At 37.1% G+C, this 24235-nt stretch overlaps 1 protein-coding gene across 1 annotated transcript in view; it reads left to right on the top strand.

Moving 5' to 3' along the window:
• Positions 1–6470: 6470 nt before the first annotated feature.
• Positions 6471–24235, top strand: part of LOC103162716 (cadherin-related family member 3) — a 101427-nt gene continuing 83662 nt past the window's right edge. The window contains exons 1-3 of the mRNA XM_035451504.1: positions 6471–6504; positions 7171–7338; positions 21188–21358. Coding sequence (XP_035307395.1) covers positions 6471–6504; positions 7171–7338; positions 21188–21358 — 373 coding nt within the window. The remainder of the gene's footprint in view (positions 6505–7170; positions 7339–21187; positions 21359–24235) is intronic.

Genomic DNA, 24235 nt, shown 5'->3' with positions numbered 1-24235 from the left:
ATACCCTGCACTGTGCTAGCTTCTTTTATGTATTACTTCACATTTTCCTCACAAGAGTTCTGAGGTCATGGTTTTCACTTACCATATATTATAAAGGAAAGAAATTGATGTAAATGGAGATTAAGCAACAAGTTCATAGATGAAACAGTATATTAGACTCAAGCTATGCTACTTCTATGAAAATTTGGCCCATATTGGTGTTCATAGTATTTTACCATGAAGACATGACATAATCTGATATTTTCCTTTTTACATTTAAATTTTTTCTTTTATTTTTTGAGACTACAATGTGATTTCTTCCTTTTCACTTCCTTTTCTTCCCTCCAAAGTCTCCCATATATCCACCTTTGTATTTTTCAAATTATTGGATATTTTTCCCATTAATTTTGATTCCCTCCCACCCTTCCTCCCTCCCACCCTTCCTCCCTCCCTTCCATCCTCCCTCCCTCCCTCCCTTTCTTTCTCCCTCCCTCCCTCTGTCCATCCATATTCCTAAATACATATACATAACCTGCTCATTCTGTATAATGTTACTTGTATGTTGGTTTTCAGGGATGGCCCTTAGGTATTGATAACCTGATGGAGGAGGTCCTTATGTGTATATGTTTGTCTTATTGGTTGATAAATAAAGTACTGTTGGCCAATAGGAAAGCAAGATAGATGGGACTAGGAGTCAAGGAGGATTCTGGGAAATGTAGTAAAAGGGAGTCTTGTGATACAGACAGGAAGTGACATAGCAGGCAGACTCATATATAAGCAAGGGCAAGAAGGAAGTCATCCCTTTTCTCTTGCTCTTCCTCCTGGACTCTTCTCTAGAGTTGCCTTGTGATCTCCTATAAAGAGAGGGTGCCAGCAGAAGGCATCCTCAATAAGATGAGTCTTATAAAATATATAGATTTGTGATAATTAAGACTGAGCTAGCAAATGAGAAATCCTAGTCTTTGGTCAAGCAGCATTTGTACCTAATATAAGTCTCTGTATATTATTTGGGACCTTAACATGGTGGCAGGCGGAACTCGGGCGGGCTGGCAGAAAGCACCCATGTGGTGGCAGGGCTCTGGCAGATGGAATAAAGACTTACTGCTACAAATAACCAGTTGGTGTTCACCATCAGCTCTTTAGTTGGCATTACAGCCTGTTAAACAAGAAAAAAATTATGTGTGCTACTGGAAACCTAGCCAACTACAGATGACTATTGAAGTCATAGATCTTAGAGGAGAGCATACAGTCTCCACTTTACTAAACTAGCACAATCTCTACTACATTGTAAATATTTCTACAAATTTTGAACTAGATTTATGTTTTGTGCTAAGATAAAATATTCTTGTAACTAAAAACATACATTGGTATCTTCTAGGTAAAACTCATGAAGGGTCTGACATTTTGTTTTGTTTTCCAGGTGAGAACTTATATTTCCTCATGTATTAGAAGGAGACTCTCGAGTCATACACTAGGGACATATTTTCTTATGGAAACTTGAGAAGTGATAATGTCAGAATTTATGTTGATTCCCAGTTTGTGTCCCATGACCCTGAAAACAAGACAAAGTAGGCCAAGTGATACACACACATGCTGTGAGGTGAGCATAGGGAACTTGATTTTGCAAAGGACACAAGTGTGACTGACTGTTACATATGCAGGAGATTTTCTTATTATGGCCAACGAGCAACTCCCCCAATGCCCCCACCTGTCCAGGGGATAACAATGCATCTTTTAAGATTGTCCTACAAGACTGTCTTCAAAGAACTAACAACCAGTGTGGTCAGGTACTAAGTTCACAAGATTAATAAAGATGTTAGAAGTCTATGGAGAACTGTCTTCCAGTATCGCAGTCAAAGTGAATCTATGCAGGATAATGGACATAGAAGATTACTTAACTGCTTTAACACTAATGCACCCCAAATCCCATAGAAGACTTCATATACAAGCATTGCCAAGAGCTGCTTCTTGACAGCTAATGTAAGTCAAGTTTCATTTCACTGCTAGTGCCATATGCAAGTTTATTCTTGCATGGTTTTGTTACATTTATTAATGAATTTTATTTTACCATGGAAATTTTGATGTCCTGGTTTTTAGTATGGCTATGTTTCCAAGTACTTATAGCACTAGGACAAGCTGATTTACCTGTACCCTTCTTACTTATCAGTGGAAGCCTGAATCAGTAAATTGATTAAACCATCAAAGATCCATCTTGCTCATTCTGAAGTTCTGAGGGTCTTGAGTAGAAAAATGGAAATGCCATCTGTATTAAACTATTCAATAAATCAAGAAATTATTTCAACTCAATGTTAGGAACCTTAAGTGGAATTTCAGTTTGGAGTCTCAAAGCAGGAGGAAATTTCCCCTTTATAGGGAACAGGGTATAGACTCTTAATCAAGACAGTCACGAAAAGATCCAACATCCAACAGAAAAAGAAATCCCTCATACTTAGACTAGAGCTCATAAATAACACTTTTAAGAGCTGCTACAACTTTACTCAGAACCCTGTACCTTGATAAAATTAATTATAGTTTTAGCTGAATCAGTTTTCTTCCCTCTTTGGACTAGGCTTGTGACACATCTACCCCACTCTGAAAAATGGGTAATTCCTAGAGACTCTGGGAATCATGCTTGATCTAGCAGGGGGCTTTCTGTGGTTGCCAAAGGCTGTTTCCATTTCTCGTCTCCACCCTTGAATAGTACAGCTGCCATAATGCCATGGAGACAGAGCTCTAAAACTGGCCAAGCAACAGGCAGAGAGATCAATGGCACAGTCAGATGGATTTGTTTTGGTCTACCACTTAAGTTACGGTGGGTTTTACACACTACTGAAAACATACACTTCTTCTTTTTTTTTTTGATATAAGATTCTCAGGATAACAAAAGTCTGTGTGGGAAGGGACAGTCTTAATCAATACTACCCAAACCTCTGGCAGCATAATAGCACACTAGAGCCCGTTCACAGAGGGTAGGACAAATTGTTAAACACAAGACTTGAAGCCGGACCATAGTACTAATGAAATAAATAAAACCTTACCCTGGGCAGATCCTGAGAGTGACCCCTTTGAGGCAACCTGAGCACAGGGACTCTAGCATAGCATATAGCCTCCTCTGATGGAATTCCTACCCCAGTCAGCTAACTTGTGCCTGGGTACTGTAGTCTTGGAGAAAAGTCAACTTGAGTGAGATAGTGTTAATGGGAATCTAGTGCCATGCGTGTCTTTATAGGTAGTTGGCACATACTAAGACACAGCAGAAGGACACTATTAATCACAGTCATGATGCTGGAGTCTGGAGTTAGTCTGTCACTGCCCAAAGGCAGGGAGAAACTGACACTGTGACCACAGATTCATGAGGCATCTCTGTTACTCTTTCCTCAAGGTGAGGCTTGTGAGAAGAGAACAATCTCTCAAGGCACTTTTTCCTGGTTCGTTCACCAAAATGCACCAATAGTGCAGAGGAGAGAAACTTAGACTTGGATTGCCCCCTAGTTCTGAAACAGTGATAATGCACCTCCAGATTTCATCCAGTAAATCTGAATCCAGACCCATTGCTGAAGCAAAGTAAGCTCAGAGAAAATTAGCAACATGCTTAGAATTTGTGCCAAGTAAGGCAGAAACACACACATAAACAAACCACCACAGTAAAAGAAGAAAGATGAGAGTAAATAGCTAATTCTTCAATGCTCATACGATGTCGTCTTATATTTATTATTAAGCAACTGTCCTTATATATGAATTTAATATACATTTTATTATTTTCCATAATATGTAAGCACCTTGTGTCTGATTATAAGAAACTATAGTGTATCAATCCTATAAAGATATATGTGTCATTTAAGGAGGAATAAGAAAGCAACTATTTTATATAAAGAAACTCATATTATAGAAAGTCATATTTGAAATATATGTATATATAATGCATGTAACCATTCTATTTTTAAAATTTTTTTCTTAGATGTTTTACATACAATATATTTTGGCTATATTCCTCACCTCCCCCAATTCTTCCCAGGTGCTCCCCACCTCCCTACCCATCCTATTTCATGCTCCCCCGTTTTCGACCCCTCATACAAAAAAAATATAACAAAAATGGCCAAAGGAAACAAAGGCAACTAGTCAAGAGATACAAAGCAAAAACATGACAAATACAACTACGGGTTCTGCTTTGTGTTGGCTGGCTGCTTCCTGGTCACAGAGTCTGCCCTGTAGTGGGGATGATGTACCCAGTGACACTCGATTAAAGAAAACTCATTTTCCTTTCTCCATAAGTTATTAATTGCAGAAAGCTTCTCAGTTAGGGGGTTGTATTTTAAGGCTACATTCCATTGTTTATCATAGCAAATTTAAACTCTAGACAAGCTCTCAAATATCAGGAGGGGAATTTTGAATGGAACATGGCAGTAAATTTTAAACCTTATCACTGTTTTACAACTGTTGCTATTCAGTGCTTTTGAGTATTTGTTTGATATGTGCCAAATACTACACTTCTTCCATTATGTCTGTTTTTCTGAGACAAGTTTGACACCCTTTCCAACTGTAGTAACTTGCAAGTATATACGTAATAGGAATTTTAAATATTACTTAATATCTGTGTGAATGTACGTGTGTGTGTACATCTGGGTTTGACAATGGAGGCTAGAAGAAAGCATCTTATGGCTCCTTTATGATCCCCTGCCTACTTTTTGAAATAAGGTCTCTGCCTGAACCCAGGACTCTCCTCTGTTAGGTTTGCCTGAAAGCCTGGAAATTCCAAGGATCACACAACGTCTGTACACTGCTTAGAGTTGAAATTAACAATGTGCAGACACCTGGCTTGCCATGTGCATGGGTATCTGAGGTAGCACTCATTATTGCACAGCAAGCATTCTTAACCACCAAGCCATCTTTCTAGCTCAATCATATGAACTTTGGCCTCAGATATGAATATATAAAACCATTAAAAAACGAAAATAACAGTCACTTGTGCAAAAAATAAGTGACTGATGTTCATTCAGCTCCAAATGGATCATTTATATCATCATTTCTACCCTAACACAGGCTCAGAGAGAATTATGGAAGAATGAGTGATAATAATGTTAAGAACTGGATGGTAGGGAAGAATGCCACAGCATACTGTCCTGTGGGCATGACTGCTACACTCATGAACTTGCAGTTATGGTTAGCTGCACAAGATGAAGCCACCAAGACCACGAAGCATCCCAACAGTCAGCATTAACTGAACTCAGTGAGTTATGCAAACAAAACAGAGATCATGAGGGGAAGGGGATCTATAGGAAGTGTTCAGGGCAAACCAAAGTGGGGAGTGGAGATTTCAGTGTTCATAATTGTTTACATGCATTAAATAGTTCAAAAGAAAAGATATATTAAACATAAAAATTATAACTTTAATTGGAATGTTTATTAATTTTTCAATGTATTTTAAGGCATTTAGTGAGCTGTATTATCTTTGCATTCTATATGGCATAAATATATGTTCGAAATAAAATGTTAAGTAAAATTCTCTTCGAATAGTTCATGGACAAAATAAGAAATGAGTTTTAACAGAAATACTATTTGCTTTTTATTTACTTCACTCTTCATCTCATTAGTATCACAAAATAATAATAATTCACATTATAAAAACATCATTTGCAATAGCTGAGAAACAGAAAACATTTTAGTGTGGCATATTTATATCACTTTCAATGTGTTTATGATCATAAATGTGTGACAATACTTAAATAATTATGTAATTCTTTTACATTTATTCTAGATCATGTGGATAATTCTAAATAATGTCAAACTGCAGATGAATATTAAAAGCATGCAAACACATAAATACTGGGAAGGATAAGCAATCCTTTGTCTAACAAGATTTTAGGAGACTTTTGCTGTAAAAAAATGCTACCTCTCTGATGAGTTTTCTCTCTTTAAAAGTGTTTCTTTCTGAACTGAACTTCCATGCTTTTCTATTGATCCCTACTTCCTCTCTGAGAGGTACAGTTACTTTTATCTCTTCTTTATGTTTGTTGGGTTATGAGCTACTGAAGTGTGGCTCTTGTCGCTCCTTGCAACTAGTCAGCAGCCATAACTACAGAGGTGGTTGTACAGCCAATGTCAGCTGCAATGTCTCTGGCAGGGTTTGAAAAAATGCATGGGCTTTCTAGATCAGGAAGGATTAAAAAAGAGAACACCTGACTTCTTGCCAAAAATTCTCCATAGGAAACCACCCATCAACTGGAAAGGTGTGAACTAAATGTGTGGTACATAATGATCCTGGCTTTGCAGATAATCTTACCAGATTAGTTTGGGAACAAGCACAAGAGCTGAAATACGACCTGTGCACGTAGTCACTCAGATAAATAGAGTAAATCTACTGTCATCATGGTTGAGTAACAGCTTATTGACCTGCTGGCTTAACTTGTATGAAGACTGAGTTTGCATAAATAGGCAAAATTGTACATTTGTTAGTAGGCCTTGGTGTGGGCATCAGAGAAGCCAGCCTGAGTATGAATATCTTCAAGATTTTCTTAATATGGGGAGGTGAGTTTACATTTGTTGATTTTTTTTTTTTTTTTTTTTGCCTTTCGACAACTGTGGGTATTGAAGAATTGGATCTGTACTTGGATGCTTTTAGTTTCAGTTAGTGTTCTTTGACTTCTTATTTATTCTGCTTTTTGCTGAGGAGGTGTGGAGTTATGAATCTATAATGAGTCACATCTAAAGTAAAACAGAGTCTTTTTTCATGATGATGCAAATAATAAGGCAAATAAAATGAAAAAAGGCATTGCACCGATGTTTTGAAGTGGTGTTTCAAATAAAAATGTAATAAGCTTTCTATTAAAATGAAGTTTAAGTCAAAACACAAAATTCCTTGACTGAATGATCAATAACACAGAGGAAATTGGTGAAATTTCCTTTGGACAGGAATAGTCATTGTACTTGGTAATAGTTCAACAGCTTGATTGAATGAAGAAATAAATTAAAGATAGAATAACTTGGTCTTCAGTCAAAATTCATTGCACAAGGCCTAACAGAAAAAACAATGCATTAAATGTCATTTAAAGGGAAAACCAATGCTAGTTTGGTTTTACATGCAGCCTTTTCATCAACTGCAGTCAGTAATGAGCACAAACCTATGGAATGACTGTTGGTAAAGTGTTTCATTGTTCTTGGTTCTACTTAAGTCTTTCTGTGTTACAGCTTTAGTGTTTTCCAATATTGTGGCAGACATTCAGATATTAATCAACCCTGTGAATTTGCCTGAAAATAGTCTTCCTGGAACAGAACTAAGCCGTGCTTATGACAAAGATGTGGCTGGAAAACCAAATGCCTACCGCTTTTTGAATAAAACTAAAGATTTTGTCATTGATGAAAGTAAGATGATTTTAGCATTTATATATTTTATTTATTTTATAACTGTTACATTAAAATGAGACTCTGAAGATGATTTAGTTATACTCCAACGGTGCATTGAATGTTTGCTCAAACTTTGCTTCAGATAATTAAAGTCTCTGACATTTCCCCCTTGTCTTGTTCCACTTTCAGAATAAGCCTGACATTGCCCCAAGTGTTCTTTCCTGATTAAATTAAGTTTTTCCACTAATTAGTTTGAGAGTTGCTTCTGCCTCTTCATTTTCAGAGCAAAAAGTAGCCCCTAAATAGAAGTTAATTTGGGAGATATGTATGTATACATACATATAGCCAATTTCAAAGAAAACATTTTGAAATGGTTTTAATGAACAAAGTGAAAGCACCTTCATCAGGATTACTAAAACTTCAGTTAATGCAGGGAGCACATGTTGCTTCCTACACTTCTGGCAGTGCCCCAACTGGTAGAATGTGTGCTTGGTAACTTGACAAAATAGGAATAGGCTCTCAGTCAAAACACTGAAGAAGCAAGCAAAATCACTCCTTCCTGCAATTAGCATGTGATCCAGGCCCACTTGAAAATACAGGTGATAATTGTGGAGATTGTTGAAAGATGATCAGCTGTTTTTATCCATCATACTTTTTGTACAAACTGTGATTTTTCACAATTATATAGTTTTCTAATTATATATGATATTAACTTAGCATTAATTGTAAACTGAGTTGTGTCCTAGCACAGATCTTATTTATATTTCAGACAACTGTTAAAATGCATGTACACATTTATCTGTACATTGTACTCAAGAAGTGTCAGAGCTTTGCCTAGTATGACTTTTAAAAATGTAAGAAAAAGGTTTTAAAAATAAAAATGGCTTTCTGTCTTAGTTGCAATCCATGTGTCTTCTTCAGAGTGATCCCCGGAGATCAGAGCATGCTCTACACTCTACAACCTTCTGTTCACCAGACCCCACATTTCCACTCAAGCCCTAAGACTGTGCATTAAACCTCAATTTGGAATTAGTGTATTTTGGCTACAGTGTGACCCTAGAAAGCATTCTGTGGAAATAGGATCTCTGACTTACTGATTTACTTACTTATATTTGTGTGTAGTGTTGGTAAATGTCCATGTGTGAGCCAGAGATGGACATCAGGGGTCTTTTTCAAATGCTCTCTGCCTTACTTTTTGAGATAGGTTGTCTCAACAAGTATGGAGTCCATCAATTTGGCTTGGTTAGCTGGCCAGAAAACTCCAGGAATTGTCCTGTCTCTGCCTCTCCTCTGGGATTACAGAATACCAGGCTCCTGTTTCTGCCCCTGCAGCTCTTGGATTACAGGACACAAGGCTCCTGTTTGGCCCCTCTGGCTCTGGGATTACAGGACAGCAGGCTGTCTGTGCTCACCTTCTATGTTGGTCTGAATGCAAATCCTCATGCTTGTGCAGGAAGCACTTTGTCTATGGCACCATTTTCCCAGATGGTCTTTGACTTTTCCCAGTCACAGTGCCATAAGACCTTCTCTCTCTCCTAGGACTCTTCAACTGCCCAATACTCTTTTTTATTTGACCTCTGATGTTTGACCCAAGACGTTCTTTTTTCCTATTTGACCTCTGCTAAAGTGACAGTGTAAATCTTGGCTTGAATCCCTGATGAGGACTCCACATTTCTTGCTCAACACTTGTTTATTAGATGAATGTATCTGAATCTAATTGTGGAAAACATAGGCACACTCAATCTCTTATCTCCTGTGGTCCTTGTTATTGCCTAGAATGGAAGCTCATGTAAACAAGTATTTATCCTTTCCTTCATGCCTATCAGCATCTTACCCAGCTTGTTCAATAGGCTAATCTTATGCAGTCTTCTGTACTGAGATCTTTCAGTTCTGCCCCCAATATGCTTCACTTACAAAAAATATCAATTACAAAAGTCCTCTTTTTTTTCTTAACCTATCTTGTGACATTTTTCTACCTCTTGGCTTAACCAAAATTTTTCATTTTCAGGCACAATCGTAGCATGTCTCCTGCTGATATTATTCACACTCCCACACATCTCCTTTCTCTGGATCAGGAAGTGGGGAGTCAGCAAGGGTCTCATCTGTAAAACTCATTCTTGAGGGTGGCTGTGGTCCTCTTTGGAGTTTACCCTCCTTATATCAGCTCCGGATATTTTACTTCTTCCCATCTTGTGGTTGCTGGGAATTGAACTCAGGACCTCTGGAAGAACAGTCAGTGCTCTTAACCGCTGAGCCATCTCTCCAGCCCCTTCAGCATTGTTTTTAACTCTTGCTGTTGTCATATATTCTTGAGTATAGTTCAGTATAAAGTGTGATTCCACCAAAACATATTATTCTGCTTTAATGATATTCAAGGATGTAGTTTGGTTGTGGCCTCACATAATCATATTTTTGTTGTTGTAAGTAAAAGTTACTCTTTGCTTTTAAAAATCCCACTTAGCTTTTTTAAAGTTGCATTTATTTTATTTATATGTATGGGAATTCTGCCTACATGTATGTCTGTGCACCATATGAGTTTGTTGCTTCTAGAATCCAGAAAAAGGTGTTAGATCTTCTAGAACTGGAGTCACACATGGTTGTTAGCTACCACATGGATGCTGGGAATAGAACTTGGGTCTTCTAGATTAATAACTGTCAACCACTGGGCTATCCCTCCAGCCACCACATTCATCTTTTGGTTCCTAAGATACTACAGTCTACTGAATTACACAAACTACACTTTTCTTCCACCTCTTCTTCTTCCATACAACACCAGCATTTTCCTTTGCTTATTCTGTACATTGTGTTATTCAGGACTATATTGGTTTCTGTCTGCTTATTCAAACTTGTGTGCATCTCTTGACTAAAATCTCACCTATCTGGCACTTTACTACAGCTACAAAATATATCTGGATGATCATTAAATGCACACAAAGCCCAAATATTATCAAACATTATAAGTGGGCCCTATTTAGCCGGGCATTGGTGGCACATACCTTTAATCCCAGCACTGGGGAGACAGAGATAAGTGTATCTTTGTGAGTTCGAGACCAGCCTGGTCTACAAGAGCTAGTCCCAGGACAGCCTCCAAAGCCACAGAGAAACCCTGTCTTGAAAAACCAAAAATAAATAAATAAATAAATAAATAAATAAATAAGTGGATCCTAGATCAATATGTCTACTACAAAGAGGTACTCAGAAACAATTTAAATTTAATTATTTAAATATGGCTTGATTAGTTTTTCGTAAAACCTACTTCTACTTTAACCTTTGTGAGAGTTCTGTATATAATACATCACTCTCTTGAGGCAATACAACCCTCTACAAGAAAATATAACCTTCAAGTACCCTATGGCCAGCATCATCTACTACTTTGCAGAACATCACACACTGTGTGCCCTTTAGAAAATGTGAGACAAATGTGGATTGAAGACTTACCTCATAGGTTTTGTCTGATTAAATCCATATCACATTGTTTGGATTTTAATTATTTGATAAATAGTCTTCACCTTTAAAATCACTGTTTCAAGCTATTTTTCATCAGATCTCATCTAATGTTTTACATCCATCTTCACAAAAGCTTTCTTGTTTCCAGATTCCTTTCACTAGCTTCTCTTTATTGACAGAACTTTTATTCAATAGCAAATATGGTCACTCAGTATACTTTGATACATATCTATGTTATGTCACATAATTATTTGATTGGTTCCTATTTTCCCAAGATAAAAAGTAAAACTCCTTAAAACATTTCAGTAATCTCTTTAAAATGTGACTAAATTTTTATGTCTATTTCCAAAAGATAACATTTTTGGTACATGTTTTATGTATTATTCAAAATAGTCTATGCATAGACTTTTTCTTTCTCTGGGTCTTTGAACATACATTATTTGTCTTTATTCTTCTCCTAAACAATTCCTTCACATCTTTGATTTGACAGCTGAGAAGAAAAGAGCATCATTTTAGAATGCACTCTGATTTACTTTAGATAAAATGCTCCCTTATCTGTTAACTACCTTTTCATCCCCTCCCATCCCTTCCCTTCTCTTCCATTACCTTCCTCTTTTTTTCCATGGAGATTATAAGTAGCCTGTTGATCCTAAATTAGTAAACTCTTTGCTTCCCCTTTGGGAGAATTAACATCACAGTGGTGTGACATCATTCCTTGTTCCCCTCATATACTATAAGTCTTTCTTTGCCATCTTCTATCTCTGTTTGTATTTCTTGAGGATAAGTGCTGTGCCTCTGATTTCTTAGTGTGATTCCCTAAACTAGTAAATTCATGTCTCTATTTTCAGTTCATAACCAACTTTTCAGATCTACATGCTTCTTCTATTTTGTTTTGCTGTACAGCATATCACTTAAAAATAGTTATCTGGAAATATACTGTTTCATTTTTTACAGTTCTGAGAGTTGGCTGAGTGTCTTTTCTAATATTCCTGTGTTCCTTCATGGGTTATAAAGTCTGAAAATTTATTCATATCTGTCTCAAAGATAGAGTTTCATGAATCCCTGAAACTAATTTATTAATACTATCTAAACATTCTATCTTAGTCTATGTTCTATTGCTGTGAAGAGACACCATGCCCTTGGCAACTCTTATAAAGGAAAACATTTAATTGGGGTTGGCTTACTGGTTCACAGGTTTAGTCTTTTATTGTCATGGCAGGAAACTTGACAGCATGTAGGAAGACATGGTGCTAGAGTAAGAACTGAGAGGTCTGTATCATGATAGGCAAGCAGAAGGAAGAAAGAGAACCAAGTCACTGGGCTGGGCTTGAGCATTTGAAACCTCAAAGTCCACCCACCCACACTGACACATTCCCTCCAACAAAGCTATGCCTGCTTCAATAAGGCCACACCTCCTAATAGTGCCACTTCCTGGTCACCAAGCATTCAAATCTACAAGCCAAATCATATTCAAACCACGGCACATTCTTTCTTTGTTTTCCCTAACATGCTCAGGATTTGGAAGATTCTAGTTTATGATTTGTTTGTTTTATTGCTACTAACCCTGGAAAGCTCTGAGACACAGCAGTGATGCATGACAAGGAAAATGCAGCTCACCACATGGGCAGAGAGAGGAAGAGGAAAGTAGTGATAAAAAAGAGAAGAGAGGAAAGAAGAAAAGAAATATTGGACTCACAAAATTCCTTTCTAGGACACTGCCTAGTAACATGAAGACTTGTCATTAGTCCCCAACATTTGAAGATTTCTTTACTTCCTGATATCACCAAGATGAAACTTAGTCATTAGCACAAAAAAACTGTATAGAGCATTCCATATTCAAAGTTGACAACTTGCTGAAACTACTTACTCCTGGTAACTCATCAACAAAAATTTGGGGCTCACTGGTACCTCTGGTGTGAGTTACTATGAGCCTAATTCTTTTGGTAGTTGGACCTTTAAACCCCAGATGCACCCAGATTTTACGTTATCTACACAGATACAAACAATTTTGCATTATATTCTTAACACAAAATCCTTTTTTTAAAAAATTTATTTATTAGTTCTAGTTAGGGAACAAGCTTGTTTCACATGTAAGTCCCTTCTCCCTCTCCCTTCCCTCACCCCATCCCTCCTCCCCCACTCCCAGCCTACCCCCACTTCCTCCACCCACCACTCCCCAGGCAGGGTAGGGCCCTCAACGGGGGCTCTGCAAAGTCCACCAAATCTTCCTGTGCTGTTCCTGGGCCCTTCCTCTTGTGTCCAGGGCCAGAGTGTAACCCTTCACGTGGGATGGGCTATCAATGTCCCTTCTTGCACCAAGGAAAAATATTAATCCACCACCAGAGGCTCCCTGGAGTGCAGAGGCCTCCTTATTGACATCCATGTCCAGGGGTCTGGATCAGTTTTGTACTGGCCTCCCCAACAGCATCTGAGGTCGATGTGCTCTCCCTTGTTCAGGCCAACTGTTCCTGTGGGTTTCTCCAACCTGGTACAGACCCCATCGCTCTTCATTCCTCCCTCTCTTCAAATAAATTCCCGGTTTCGGCTCAGTGTATATCTGTGGATGTCTGTCTCTGCTTCCATCAGCCACTGAGTGAGGGCTCTAGGATGGCATAAAGAGAAGTCATCAATCTCATTTTAGGGGAAGGGCTTTTAGGTTATCCTCTCCACCATTGCCTGGATTGTCAGATCCTGTCATTCTTGTAGGTCTCTGGAGATCTCCCTGGTTCCAGATCTCTTCTTGGACCTATAGTGGCTCCCTCTGATATGGTATCTCTCATCCTGCTCTCTTTCCAACTCAATATTTCTGCCCCTCCATTTCCTCTCCTCTACTCCTCTTTTGTTCTTATTGTAGCAGCTCCTTCCCCCCTACCCTCATGCTCCCAATTAGTTCAGGAGTTCATGCCGCTTCCATTCCTGGGGACCATTTATCACTTAGAGTCCTTCATGTTTCCTAGTTTCTTTGGTGAAGAGGATTATAGGCTGGTAATCCTTTGCTCTATGTCTAAAATTCATATATGAGTGAGTACATACCATGTTTGTCTTTTTGTGACTGGGTTACCTCACTCAGGATGGTTTCTTCTAGTTCCATCCATTTGCCTGCAAATTTCAAGATTCCATTACTTTTTTCTGCTGAGTAGTACTCCATTGTATAAATGTACCACATTTTCTCAATCCATTCTTCATTTGAGGGCCATCTAGGTTGCTTCCAGGTTCTGGCTATTACAAACAATGCTGCTATGAACATGGTTGAACATATGTCCTTGTTGTATGAACATGCACTATTTGGGTATATACCCAAGAGAGGAATGGCTGGATCTTGAGGTAGACTGATTCCCATTTTTCTGAGCAACCACCATACTGATTTCCAGAGTGGTCTTATAAGTTCACACTCCCACCAGCAATGGAGGAGTGTTCCTTTTCTCCACATCCTCTCCAGCATAGATTGTCATTGGTATTTTTGATTTTAGCCATTCTGACAGGTGTGAGGTGGTATCTCAGAGTTGTTTTGAGTTGCATTTCTCTGATGGCCAAGGATTTTGAGCACTTTCTTAAGTGTCTTTCAGCCATTTCAGATTCCTCTGTTGAGAATTCTCTATTTAGTTCTGCACCCCACTTTTTAATTTCATTGTTTAGTGTTTTGATGGCTAGCTTCTTGAGCTCCTTATATTTTTTTGGAAATCAGTCCTCTGTCAGATGTGGGATTGGTGAAGATCTTTTCCCATTCTGTGGGTGGTCGTTTTGTCCTACTCACTGTTTCCTTTGCCTTGCAGAAGCTTCTCAGTTTCAGGAGGTCCCATTTATTGATTGCAGACCTCAATGTCTGTACTACTGGCGTAATGTTCAGGAAGCAATCTCCTGTGCCAATTTGTTCAAGGGTAATTCCCACTTTCTCTTCCAGAAGATTCAGTGTGGCTGGATTTATGCTGAGATCTTTGATCCATTTGCACTTAAGTTTTGTGCATGGTGACATATATGGATCTATCTGCAATTTTCTGCATGTCCAAATCCAATTGTACCAACACCATTTATTGAAGATGCTATCTTTTTTCCATTGTATAGATATAGCACCTTTGTCAAAAATAAGGTATTCGTAGGTGGGTGGGTCAATATCAGGGTTTTCAATTCGATTCCATTGGTCTATCTGTCTATTTTTGTGCCAATACAAAACTGTTTTCAGAACTATGGCTCTATAGTAGAGCTTGAAGTCGGGGATGGTGATGCCTCCAGAAGATCCTTTATTGTAAAGAGTTGTTTTGGCTATCCTGGGTTTTTTATTTTTCCATATAAAGTTGAGTATTGTTCTTTCAATGTCTGTGAAAACTGTGTTGGGATTTTGATGGGGATTGCATTGAATCTGTAGATTGCTTTTGGCAGGATTGCCATTTTTGCTATGTTGATTCTACCTATCTAAGAGCATGGGAGATCTTTCCATTTTCTGGTATCTTCTTTAATTTCTTTCTTTAAAGTCTCAAAGTTCTTATTGTACAGGTCTTTCACTTTTTTGGTTAGTGTTACCCCAAGATATTTTATGTTGCTTGTGGATATTGTGAAAGGTGATGTTTCCCTGATTTCTTTCTCATTGGATTTATCATCTGTATATAGTAGGGCTACTGATTTTTTTGAGTTAATTTTGTATCCTGCTACCTTGCTGAAGGTGTTTATCAGCCGTAGGCGTTCTCTGGTAGAGTTTTTCGGATCACTATTGTAGACTATCATGTCTTCTGCAAATAGTGAAAGTTTGACTTCATCCTTTCCAATTTGTATCCCTTTGATCCCCTTTTCTTGTCTTATTGCTCTAGCCAGAACTTCAAGTACAATATTGAAGAGAGTGGACAGCCTTGTCTTGTTCCTGATTTTAGAGGAAACGCTTTGAGTTTCTCTCCATTTAGTTTGATGTTGGCTATTGGTTTGGTGTATATAGCGTTTATCATGTTTAGATATGTTTCTGTTATTCCTGTTCTCTCCAAGATCTTTATCATGAAGGGATGTTGGATTTTGTCAAAGGCTTTTTCAGTTTGTTTATGTGGTGGATTACATTGATGGATTTTCTTATGTTGAACCATCCTTGCATCCCTGGGATGAAGCCTACTTGATCATAGTGGATGATTTTTCTGATATGTTCTTGGATTCGGTTCGCCAATATTTCATTGAGTATTTTAGCATCAATGTTCATGAGGGATATCAGTCTGTAGTTCTCTTTCTTAGTCATATATTTGTGTGGCTTGGGTATCAAAGTGATTGTAGCCTCTATCCCATCTGCTTCTATTGTGTTTGAGGAATACTGGAATTAGCTCTTATTTGAATTTCTGGTAGAATTCTACAGTGAAGCCATCTGGCCCTGGGCTTTTTTTGGTTGGGAGGCTTTTGATGACTGCTTCTATTTCATTAGTGGTTATAGGTCGATTTAAACTGTTTATCTGATCTTGATTTAATGTTGGTAAGTGATATTTATCCAGAAAGCTGTCCATTTACTTTAGATTTTTGAATTTTGTGGAGTACAGGTTTTCAAAGTATGACCTGAATATTCTCTGGATTTCCTCAGTGTTTGTTGTTATATCCCCCTTTTCATTTCTGATTTTGTTAATTAGCATGCTCTCTCTCTGCCTTTTGGTTAGTTTGGCTAGAGGTTTGTCTATCTTATTGATCTTCTCAAAGAACCAACTCTTTGTTTCATTGATTCTTTGTACTATTTTCCTAGTTTCTACTTTGTTGATTTCAGTTCTCAGGTTGATTATTTCCTGGCATCTACTCCTCCTTGGTGTGTTTGTTTCTTTTTGCTCTAAAGCTTTCAGTTGTTCTGTCAATTCTCTAATGTGACTTTCCTCCAGTTTCTTCATGTGGGCACTTAGTGCTATGAACTTCCCTCTTAGCACTGCTTTCAGAGTGCCCCAAAAGTTTGGGTATGTTTTGTCTATATACTCATTAAATTCTAGGAAGTCTTTAATTTCTTTTTTTTTTATTTCTTCCTCAACCCAGGAATGGTGCAATTGGTGTTATTCATTTTCCAGGGGAATGTAGGTTTTCTGCAATTTGTATTCCTGTTGAATTCTAGCTTTAATGCATGGTGGTCTGATAATACAGGGGGTTATTTCAATTCTTTTGTAACTGTGGAGGTTTGCTTTGCTGCCAACTATGTAGTCAATTTTTGGGAAGGTTCCATGTGGCGCTGAGAAGAAGGTATATTCTTTTGTGTTTGGATAGAATGTTCTATAGATGTCTATTAAACCCAGTTGGGTCATAACTTCTGTCAGATCCTTTGTTTCTTTGTTAAGTTTCTGTCTGGTGGTCCTATCTAGTGGTGTAAGGGGGTGTGGAGGTCTCCTACTATAAGTGTGTGTGGCTTTATGTGTGGCTTGAGCTTTAGTAATGTTTCTTTTACAAATGTGGGTGCTTTCCTATTAGGGGCATAGATATTCAGGATTTAGACTTAATCTTGATGGACTTTTCCTGTGATGAGTATGAAATTCCCTTCTTCATCTCTTTTGATTGCTTTTAGATAATTAAAAATTAAAATTAAATAATAATTAAATTAAATAATAATAATTAATAATTAAATTAAATAATAATTAAAATTAGTCTAATTTTTTAGATATTAGGATTGCTACACCAGCTTGTTTCTTGAGCCCATTTGATTGGAAAATTTTTTCCCATCCTTTTACTCTGAGGTATCGCCTGTCTTTGAAATTGAGGTGTGTTTCTTGTAAACAGCAGAAGGATGGATTCTGTCTTCGTATCCATTCTGTTAGCCTATATCTTTTTATGGGTAAGTTAAGACCATTGACATTTAGGGATATTAATGTCCATTGTTCATTGGTTCTTCTTTGTTTTGGATTTATTGTTGGTGGTGTCATTGAGTGTGGATTTCACCCTCCTGTTTCTTTTTGTTTTTGGTAAAATTAGATTATCTATTGCCAGTGTTTTTGTGAGTGTAGTTATGTGCGTTGGGTTGGAGGTTTCCTTCCAGAACCTTCTGTAGTGCTGGATTTGTGAATATGTATTGTTTAAATCTATTTTTGTCATGGAATATCTTGTTTTCTCCATCTATAGTGATTGAAAGTTTTGCTGGGTACAGTAGTCTGGGTTGACATCCATGCTCCCTTAGTGCTTGTAGGGTATCTATCCAAGACCTTCTGGCTTTCAGAGTTTCCATTGAGAAGTTGGGTGTGATTCTGATTGGTTTGCCTTTATATGTTACTTGGCCTTTTTCCTTTGCTGCTCTTAATATTTTCTCTTTATTCTGTTGATTTGGTGTTTTGATTATTATGTGTCCGGGGGACTTCTTTTTGTGGTCCAGTCTGTTTGGTGTCCTGTAAGCTTCTTATACTTTCATAGGCATATCCTTCTGTAGGTTGGGGAAGTTTTCTTCTATGATTTTGTTGAATATGTTTTCTGTACCTTTGAACAATGTTTCTTCACCTTCTTCTACCTATTATTCTTAGGTTTGGTCTTTTTATGGTGTCCCATATTTCCTGGATATTTTGTGTTAGGGATATGTTGGTCTTGAGGTTTTCTTTGATTGATGAATGTATATCCTCTAGCGAGTCTTCAATGGCTGAGATTCTCTCTTCCATCTCTTGAATTCTATTGCTTATACTCACATCTTTAGTTCCTGATCGTTTATCCAGCCTTTCCATTTCCAGCATGGCCTCATTCTGTGTTTTCTTTATTGTGTCTATTTCATCTTTCATGCTTTGAACTGTTTCAAGAGCTTCCTTCACTTGTTTGGATGTTTCTTCTTGGCTTTCTTTAGATTCTTTAAGAGATTTGTTTATTTCTTGAATTTCTTGGTTTGTCTTTTCCTCCATTTCGTGTAATTTTTTGTTTGCCTTTTCTTCTATTTCTTTAAGGGATTTTCTTTTTTCCTCTTTAAAGGTTTGTATCATCTTGTTGAGATAATTTTTGAGGTCCATCTCATCTTCATGCTCTGTGTTGGGCTTTTCAGATCTTGCTGGAGTGGAGTCCCTAGATTCTGGTTGTGTCATATTGGTCTTTCTGTTGTTGAGTGAAATCTTATTCTGTCTTCTTCCCATATCTTCTTTTAGTGGGTGCAGGTGGGGTCTCTCTATCTCCTCTTGTAACCCAGTGGTGTGTGGGTGCCAGGAATTCATTGTCGACAACTCTGGATGGTCTTACCTCTCATGGTAGTCTCCTCACTCATTGTGGATCAGTTGGCAGAAAGAGATGGAAGAGTGGAGTGTTTCCAGATTCAGGGAGCTCCTCCTTATCTGTGTGTGTCTACCCCAAGCAGGTGGATGCAGGCCCAGGGTGGTCAGGGTGAGTGATGTTTTGGGCAGGAGTTGGGTAAGGGCAGAGACTCACTCACCTAGTTCCTGGGTCAGTCGGCAGAATGGAAGAGTGGGGTGCTACCAGATTCAGGGAGCAGGGAGCTCCTCCCTGCCTGGGTGTGTCTACCCCAAGCCAGCAGGTGCAGGTGGGGGGTGGTGGTCTGGGTGAGTGATGTTTTGGGCAGGAGTTGGGTAAGGGCAGAGACTCACTCACCTAGTTCCTGGGTCGGCCCCAGAAAGGATTGAAGAGTGGGGTGCTAGCAGATTCAGGCCACAAAATCTTTATAGGGAGAGAAGTCCCATAGAGTCATTACCTCAAATTTAGTTTATTCAGTCTAATGAGATGAGACCCTTTAGGAGACGCCACAGTAAATAAATTCTGCCATTGAATCTATTGATATTCCTTCCAGGATCTAGCACCAAACTGTAATGATAAATCTTTCTGCCAGCCACCATGTGTGTGACCAAAATAACACACAGAGACTTATATTAGTTACAATGCTGCTGGCCAATGACTAAGATTTCTTATCTGCTATCTCAGTCTTAATTACCAACCATAACTATTAATCTATATATTTACAAGACTTATAGAGGATGCTGGCCTTGCATCCTGTCTTCCTGGCAGTCACATGGCGACTCTGTCTCTACTACATTTCCCAGAATTCTGCTTGACTCCTAGTCCTACCTCTCTTGCTTCCCTATTGGCCAACAGTGCTTTATTCAACATCATTAAGATAAATATATACACAGAATGACCTCCACCATCACCGCACTTTGAAAATATTTCTTGAATATTTAGGAACACTAACAAGCTCCATTTTATTATGAGTGATATTTAAGTAGGGTTATGTTTTTCTCCTGCTACTACTTGAGTTTATCAGGCACTTAACATTCCATTAAATTGAAAAGAAAATCTCTAAGAATAGGAAGTTTGTTTCAGGAAAACTCACTATTTGTCCTGTAAATTCTTAAGCTTGTATCAATATATATATATATATATATATATATATATATATATATATATATATATGTTTTAAAAGATAGTCTGTTGATAATAATGAATTTCTCAGAATTTAAAGTAGTTTTCCTCAATATTCAATAGATGGTGTTATAATTACTTTCAAGCAACTCATTTTTGAAAAATGTTTCTAATTTCTTTTAAAATATATGGACTTAATGAAACTGATATGCCTAATAATAAAAATTATTTAACTGTCTATAACTTTCTTCATTTTCTCTACTATCTCTACTTGCCTCAATTTAACTGAGAATTAGGCTAGTCTATCAGGAGCAGTATATCTCCTTTCACAACATAAATTTTTTGGTACAAATTTCATCTTAGTTTCAGGTTAAAAGTCTGCAAAACACAGACCACAGGGGCTGGAGAGATGGCTCTGTTGATAAAGCACTTGCCATGAATATTTTGAGATCAAATTACTAGCACCCATGTAACAGCTGGTCATAGCAAGGGTTGTTTGCAATCCAGTGCAGATTGGAAGGGGTAAAGACAGAGAGATCCATGGTGCTTGCTGGCTAACCAGGGTATCCAGGCAGTTAACTCAAATAGTGAGAGATTCTCCCAACAAATGGTGGTAAGTGATCAAGGAAGATATAAACATTAACCTCATGTAACATACCCCATATATGCCACTGCCAACTACACATTACCAAACATATAAAAGACCTTACGTAATGATTTTAGGGTCAACTTATAACTAGTGAGGCTCAATATAAACATTTTTTATATCAAGTTACTAAGTGCAATGAAATCTCTGTCACTGATAGCCTCTGTGATTTCATAAATGATTTTCAATAAAAATGTTTTAGGAAAGACACAAAGAAAGTTTATTAGAATAAAAGTGTCAATCATTTATATCTACACGCCTGTATATTTTCTTTGTAGGTAATCTATTTTCTTTTCTGTACTTCATGAAAGATTCATAGAATGAGTTATGTGCAACTTTGGATAGATCATGTCATTTCCAACTTAATTCATTTATATGACAATTACAATTTTGAACCCTAACACATTTCTAGACATTTCAGGTATATTTTTATAACTAGAAAGATAATTAGTTTTCTTAATAGCTAGACTGATAGACTATTTCTGATTTTAAATCTCTCTTTGTTAGATTCTGGTGTCATCACAGCTACAAAAATCTTTAATTATGAAACTGATCCAACCAGGTTTCTATTTATAGTTGATACTGGAGGGATCATGAGACATGTTTTGACCATTAATATAATCGATGTTCCAGAACCTCCAGACTGTACTGCTGACCCCCTCTTTTCTTCAGGTTCAGGTATGACTGTTATTTTTTCCTGTTGTTTAGTTTCAATAGAAATCTACAGTAAAAGAGATAAGACATGCTGTCCAATATGGAAATTTTGGGGAATAGTATTAATCAAAGAATGTAATATATACAAATATACGAACATTAAATTAGGAAATAATCCTTGAGGACATTTCTTACAAAACTAGGATAGGATGGAGATATAAATAAATGAATGAGTGAATGAATCTTCCTTCTTGGTTAAAAAGTAAGTCAGAAATCCTGTTTTGGTTATATCCTCATTTTTGTTTCTTTTTATGAATAAAATCTGTCATCAGGAAATATTTCATCAAATGTATTCTACTTTTTCTGACAATGATTTTCCAATTAAATTATTGTGATCAGTGCTTAGTCTGTGTTCTCTGTCATGTATCAGATAATTTTAACTATAGAGATATTGTGTAATAATTTTTTTCCAAAAAATTGTAACACAAAATAGTTCAATTACTTCAAAGTGTGTCAGTCATTCTACGCTCTTATTTTCTGATTATAAGAAGAGATGTGGGAACTAAGAATAAGTTAATTGACAACTGGATTCCTGGTTTGAACTGATGAGTTCATTCTCATTCAACTTTGCTCCTGTAGCAGAATGCAACAATGAATATCTGAAAGCAAGCAGGTGTATTACTGTTATATATGAGTACTGGATCATCAGTTTCAAACACATTTTTTGTGTCACAAAATATGTCCTCTTTATATATTTAAATAAATTTAGTTTTATTTTAGTTCATAGACAATAGAAATACCAACATAATTATATGTGTAATTTATGTGAATAAGTTTAAAGATATAGAGAACAGATAGAGGAAGGCTAGCCAGCAGTTTGTTTTAGTAATCCAAGAAGGGTATGGTGCATTTTGGCTAGGAATGTGGTAGATATAAATGGAAAGTATTGACTTGATATGCTTAAATACTAAATGAGCCTGATGACAAACTAAATAAAAGGGAAGAAGGAAAGCACTTAAGTCTCTGATGTATATACAACTGAGATCCTCAAGCATAAAATGGAAACTGAGGAACAAACACCATTTGAAGAGAAGTGTGAGCTCATTTTGAACATGTTATTTGAGTGTTTGTTTGTGGATTAGGCAATAAATAAGGACCCTAAGCATGACAGACAAGCAATCTTCCATAAATGGCACCCCAGCACAACATATCATATTTGTTACGCCTCTGTTACATATATCAAAGCACAGATTTAAGTTAGCAGTTGAACTCAGAGGTCTTGTATAGGGCTATGAATGTTTGTAATTGAAACCATGGATTTGGATGAAATTACTCAATCACAGCAGGGAATTAGAGTAAAGGAAGGCAGAGGGCCAAATCTTGAATAACGTTTAATGATGTGGGGAAGAAAGTTAGGCTGCCAAGGAAAGGACGAGGACTCAAGTGCTGGTAGACAAAGAAAGAGTAATGCCGTGTGCAACAGGGAAAAGAACATTCCAGGAGAATGCCAGGTGCTTGCTTAATAGAACTGTATTCGATAGTTAATTCAAATGGAGAATGATATTACTCATTGCTTCCCCTCAAACAAAATAAGCAAACATAACTAGTGAATCTAGAAGCTATTTTACCATGTCATGGGGTAGAAGCCAGAGTGTTGCAAGTTGGTTTGGTTAATGAGTCTGAGAATAGAGAGCATTTCTTTACACATCTCAATATAAAATTGGAGAGAAGGCAGTGGCTGGGTTATCTGGGATTGCAAGATTTCTGTCTGGTTTGCTTCTTTTTAAAAGAGGACAGTGGGGTAAACAAACAAATGGAGAAGATTCATTTGAATGGGAGGTTGAGCATGCATAAAGGATGGGATAAACAGCACAGCTGGAATTAATGAAACATCTATCACTGTTTGCATCTCTCTTTTGAACAGTTATATGTCTTTATTTATCATTTTAATTTATTTTCTGTTTATCAAATTAAAAAAAACGCCTTGAAACTTTATATTTTCTCTTTTCAAAATATAGTTGTATTCTACATTCTGAGAACATACTAGTGACCCGAGTGTGTCAGCTTGTGTATCTACTTAAAAGACATCTTTATCACCGCAAGTAAAAGTGTCATCCCATGAAAATATGATTTATTGTACCTCAATTTTGAAGATCATGAATTTGAACTATAAATTTCTTTTGAAACTATAATTTTAATATATCATTTTAAAGTTTGTAATGTACAAAGCAAAATCAAGTGTTAAATTTACTAAATGAGCCATATTAAAATTTTTAAAAATTGATCTTTAAAATAGGAGTTTTGTATATGAAATTACTTCTACTACATTGACCTTGACTTTTGCATTTACTTCCTTAGGAATATTGGCTGCATTTAGAAATGTAATGTATATTCCATAAAGTCTATACAAAAGAATCTTTTACTCCTTTTTACTATTATGAAAAATGTTCCCTGACAGTCATGTGTAGTTTGTTTTGTTTTCAATAGGAACAAACACATCCATTCACATGAAAATGATATTGGCTCAATGTTTAACTAAATAAATATGTTCTTTTCATGTTTTATTCTTCATACCTATTGTAGTCAAGAATTATGTATCAGATTATCCCTCCTGATCTCCCCTGAGTTCTTGGACCCTTTCTGGATCTCAATGAAACTTGAGTGTGATGACTACCCACTTCTTACTTGGATTACTTTCTTGCCTGTGAGGGGATAGTAAATGTGTGCTTGCTGATGACAGAATAAGGGAGATAGTTGCTGGACACTGTGGGTTGCTAAGACAATGTTGGACAGAATTTGAAAATCTGTACCAGCAGTTTGCCTTATCAAAGAAATTAATAGCTGGTAGGAGATTGCCAACTTTGATTTTTTCCTAGCAGTTGTTTTCCATAGATGCTTGAG

The sequence above is a fragment of the Cricetulus griseus genome (genome assembly GCF_003668045.3).
Source record: "Cricetulus griseus strain 17A/GY chromosome 1 unlocalized genomic scaffold, alternate assembly CriGri-PICRH-1.0 chr1_0, whole genome shotgun sequence".
Taxonomy (NCBI): Eukaryota; Metazoa; Chordata; class Mammalia; order Rodentia; family Cricetidae; genus Cricetulus; species Cricetulus griseus.
This window is presented reverse-complemented; position numbering and strand designations above follow the sequence as displayed.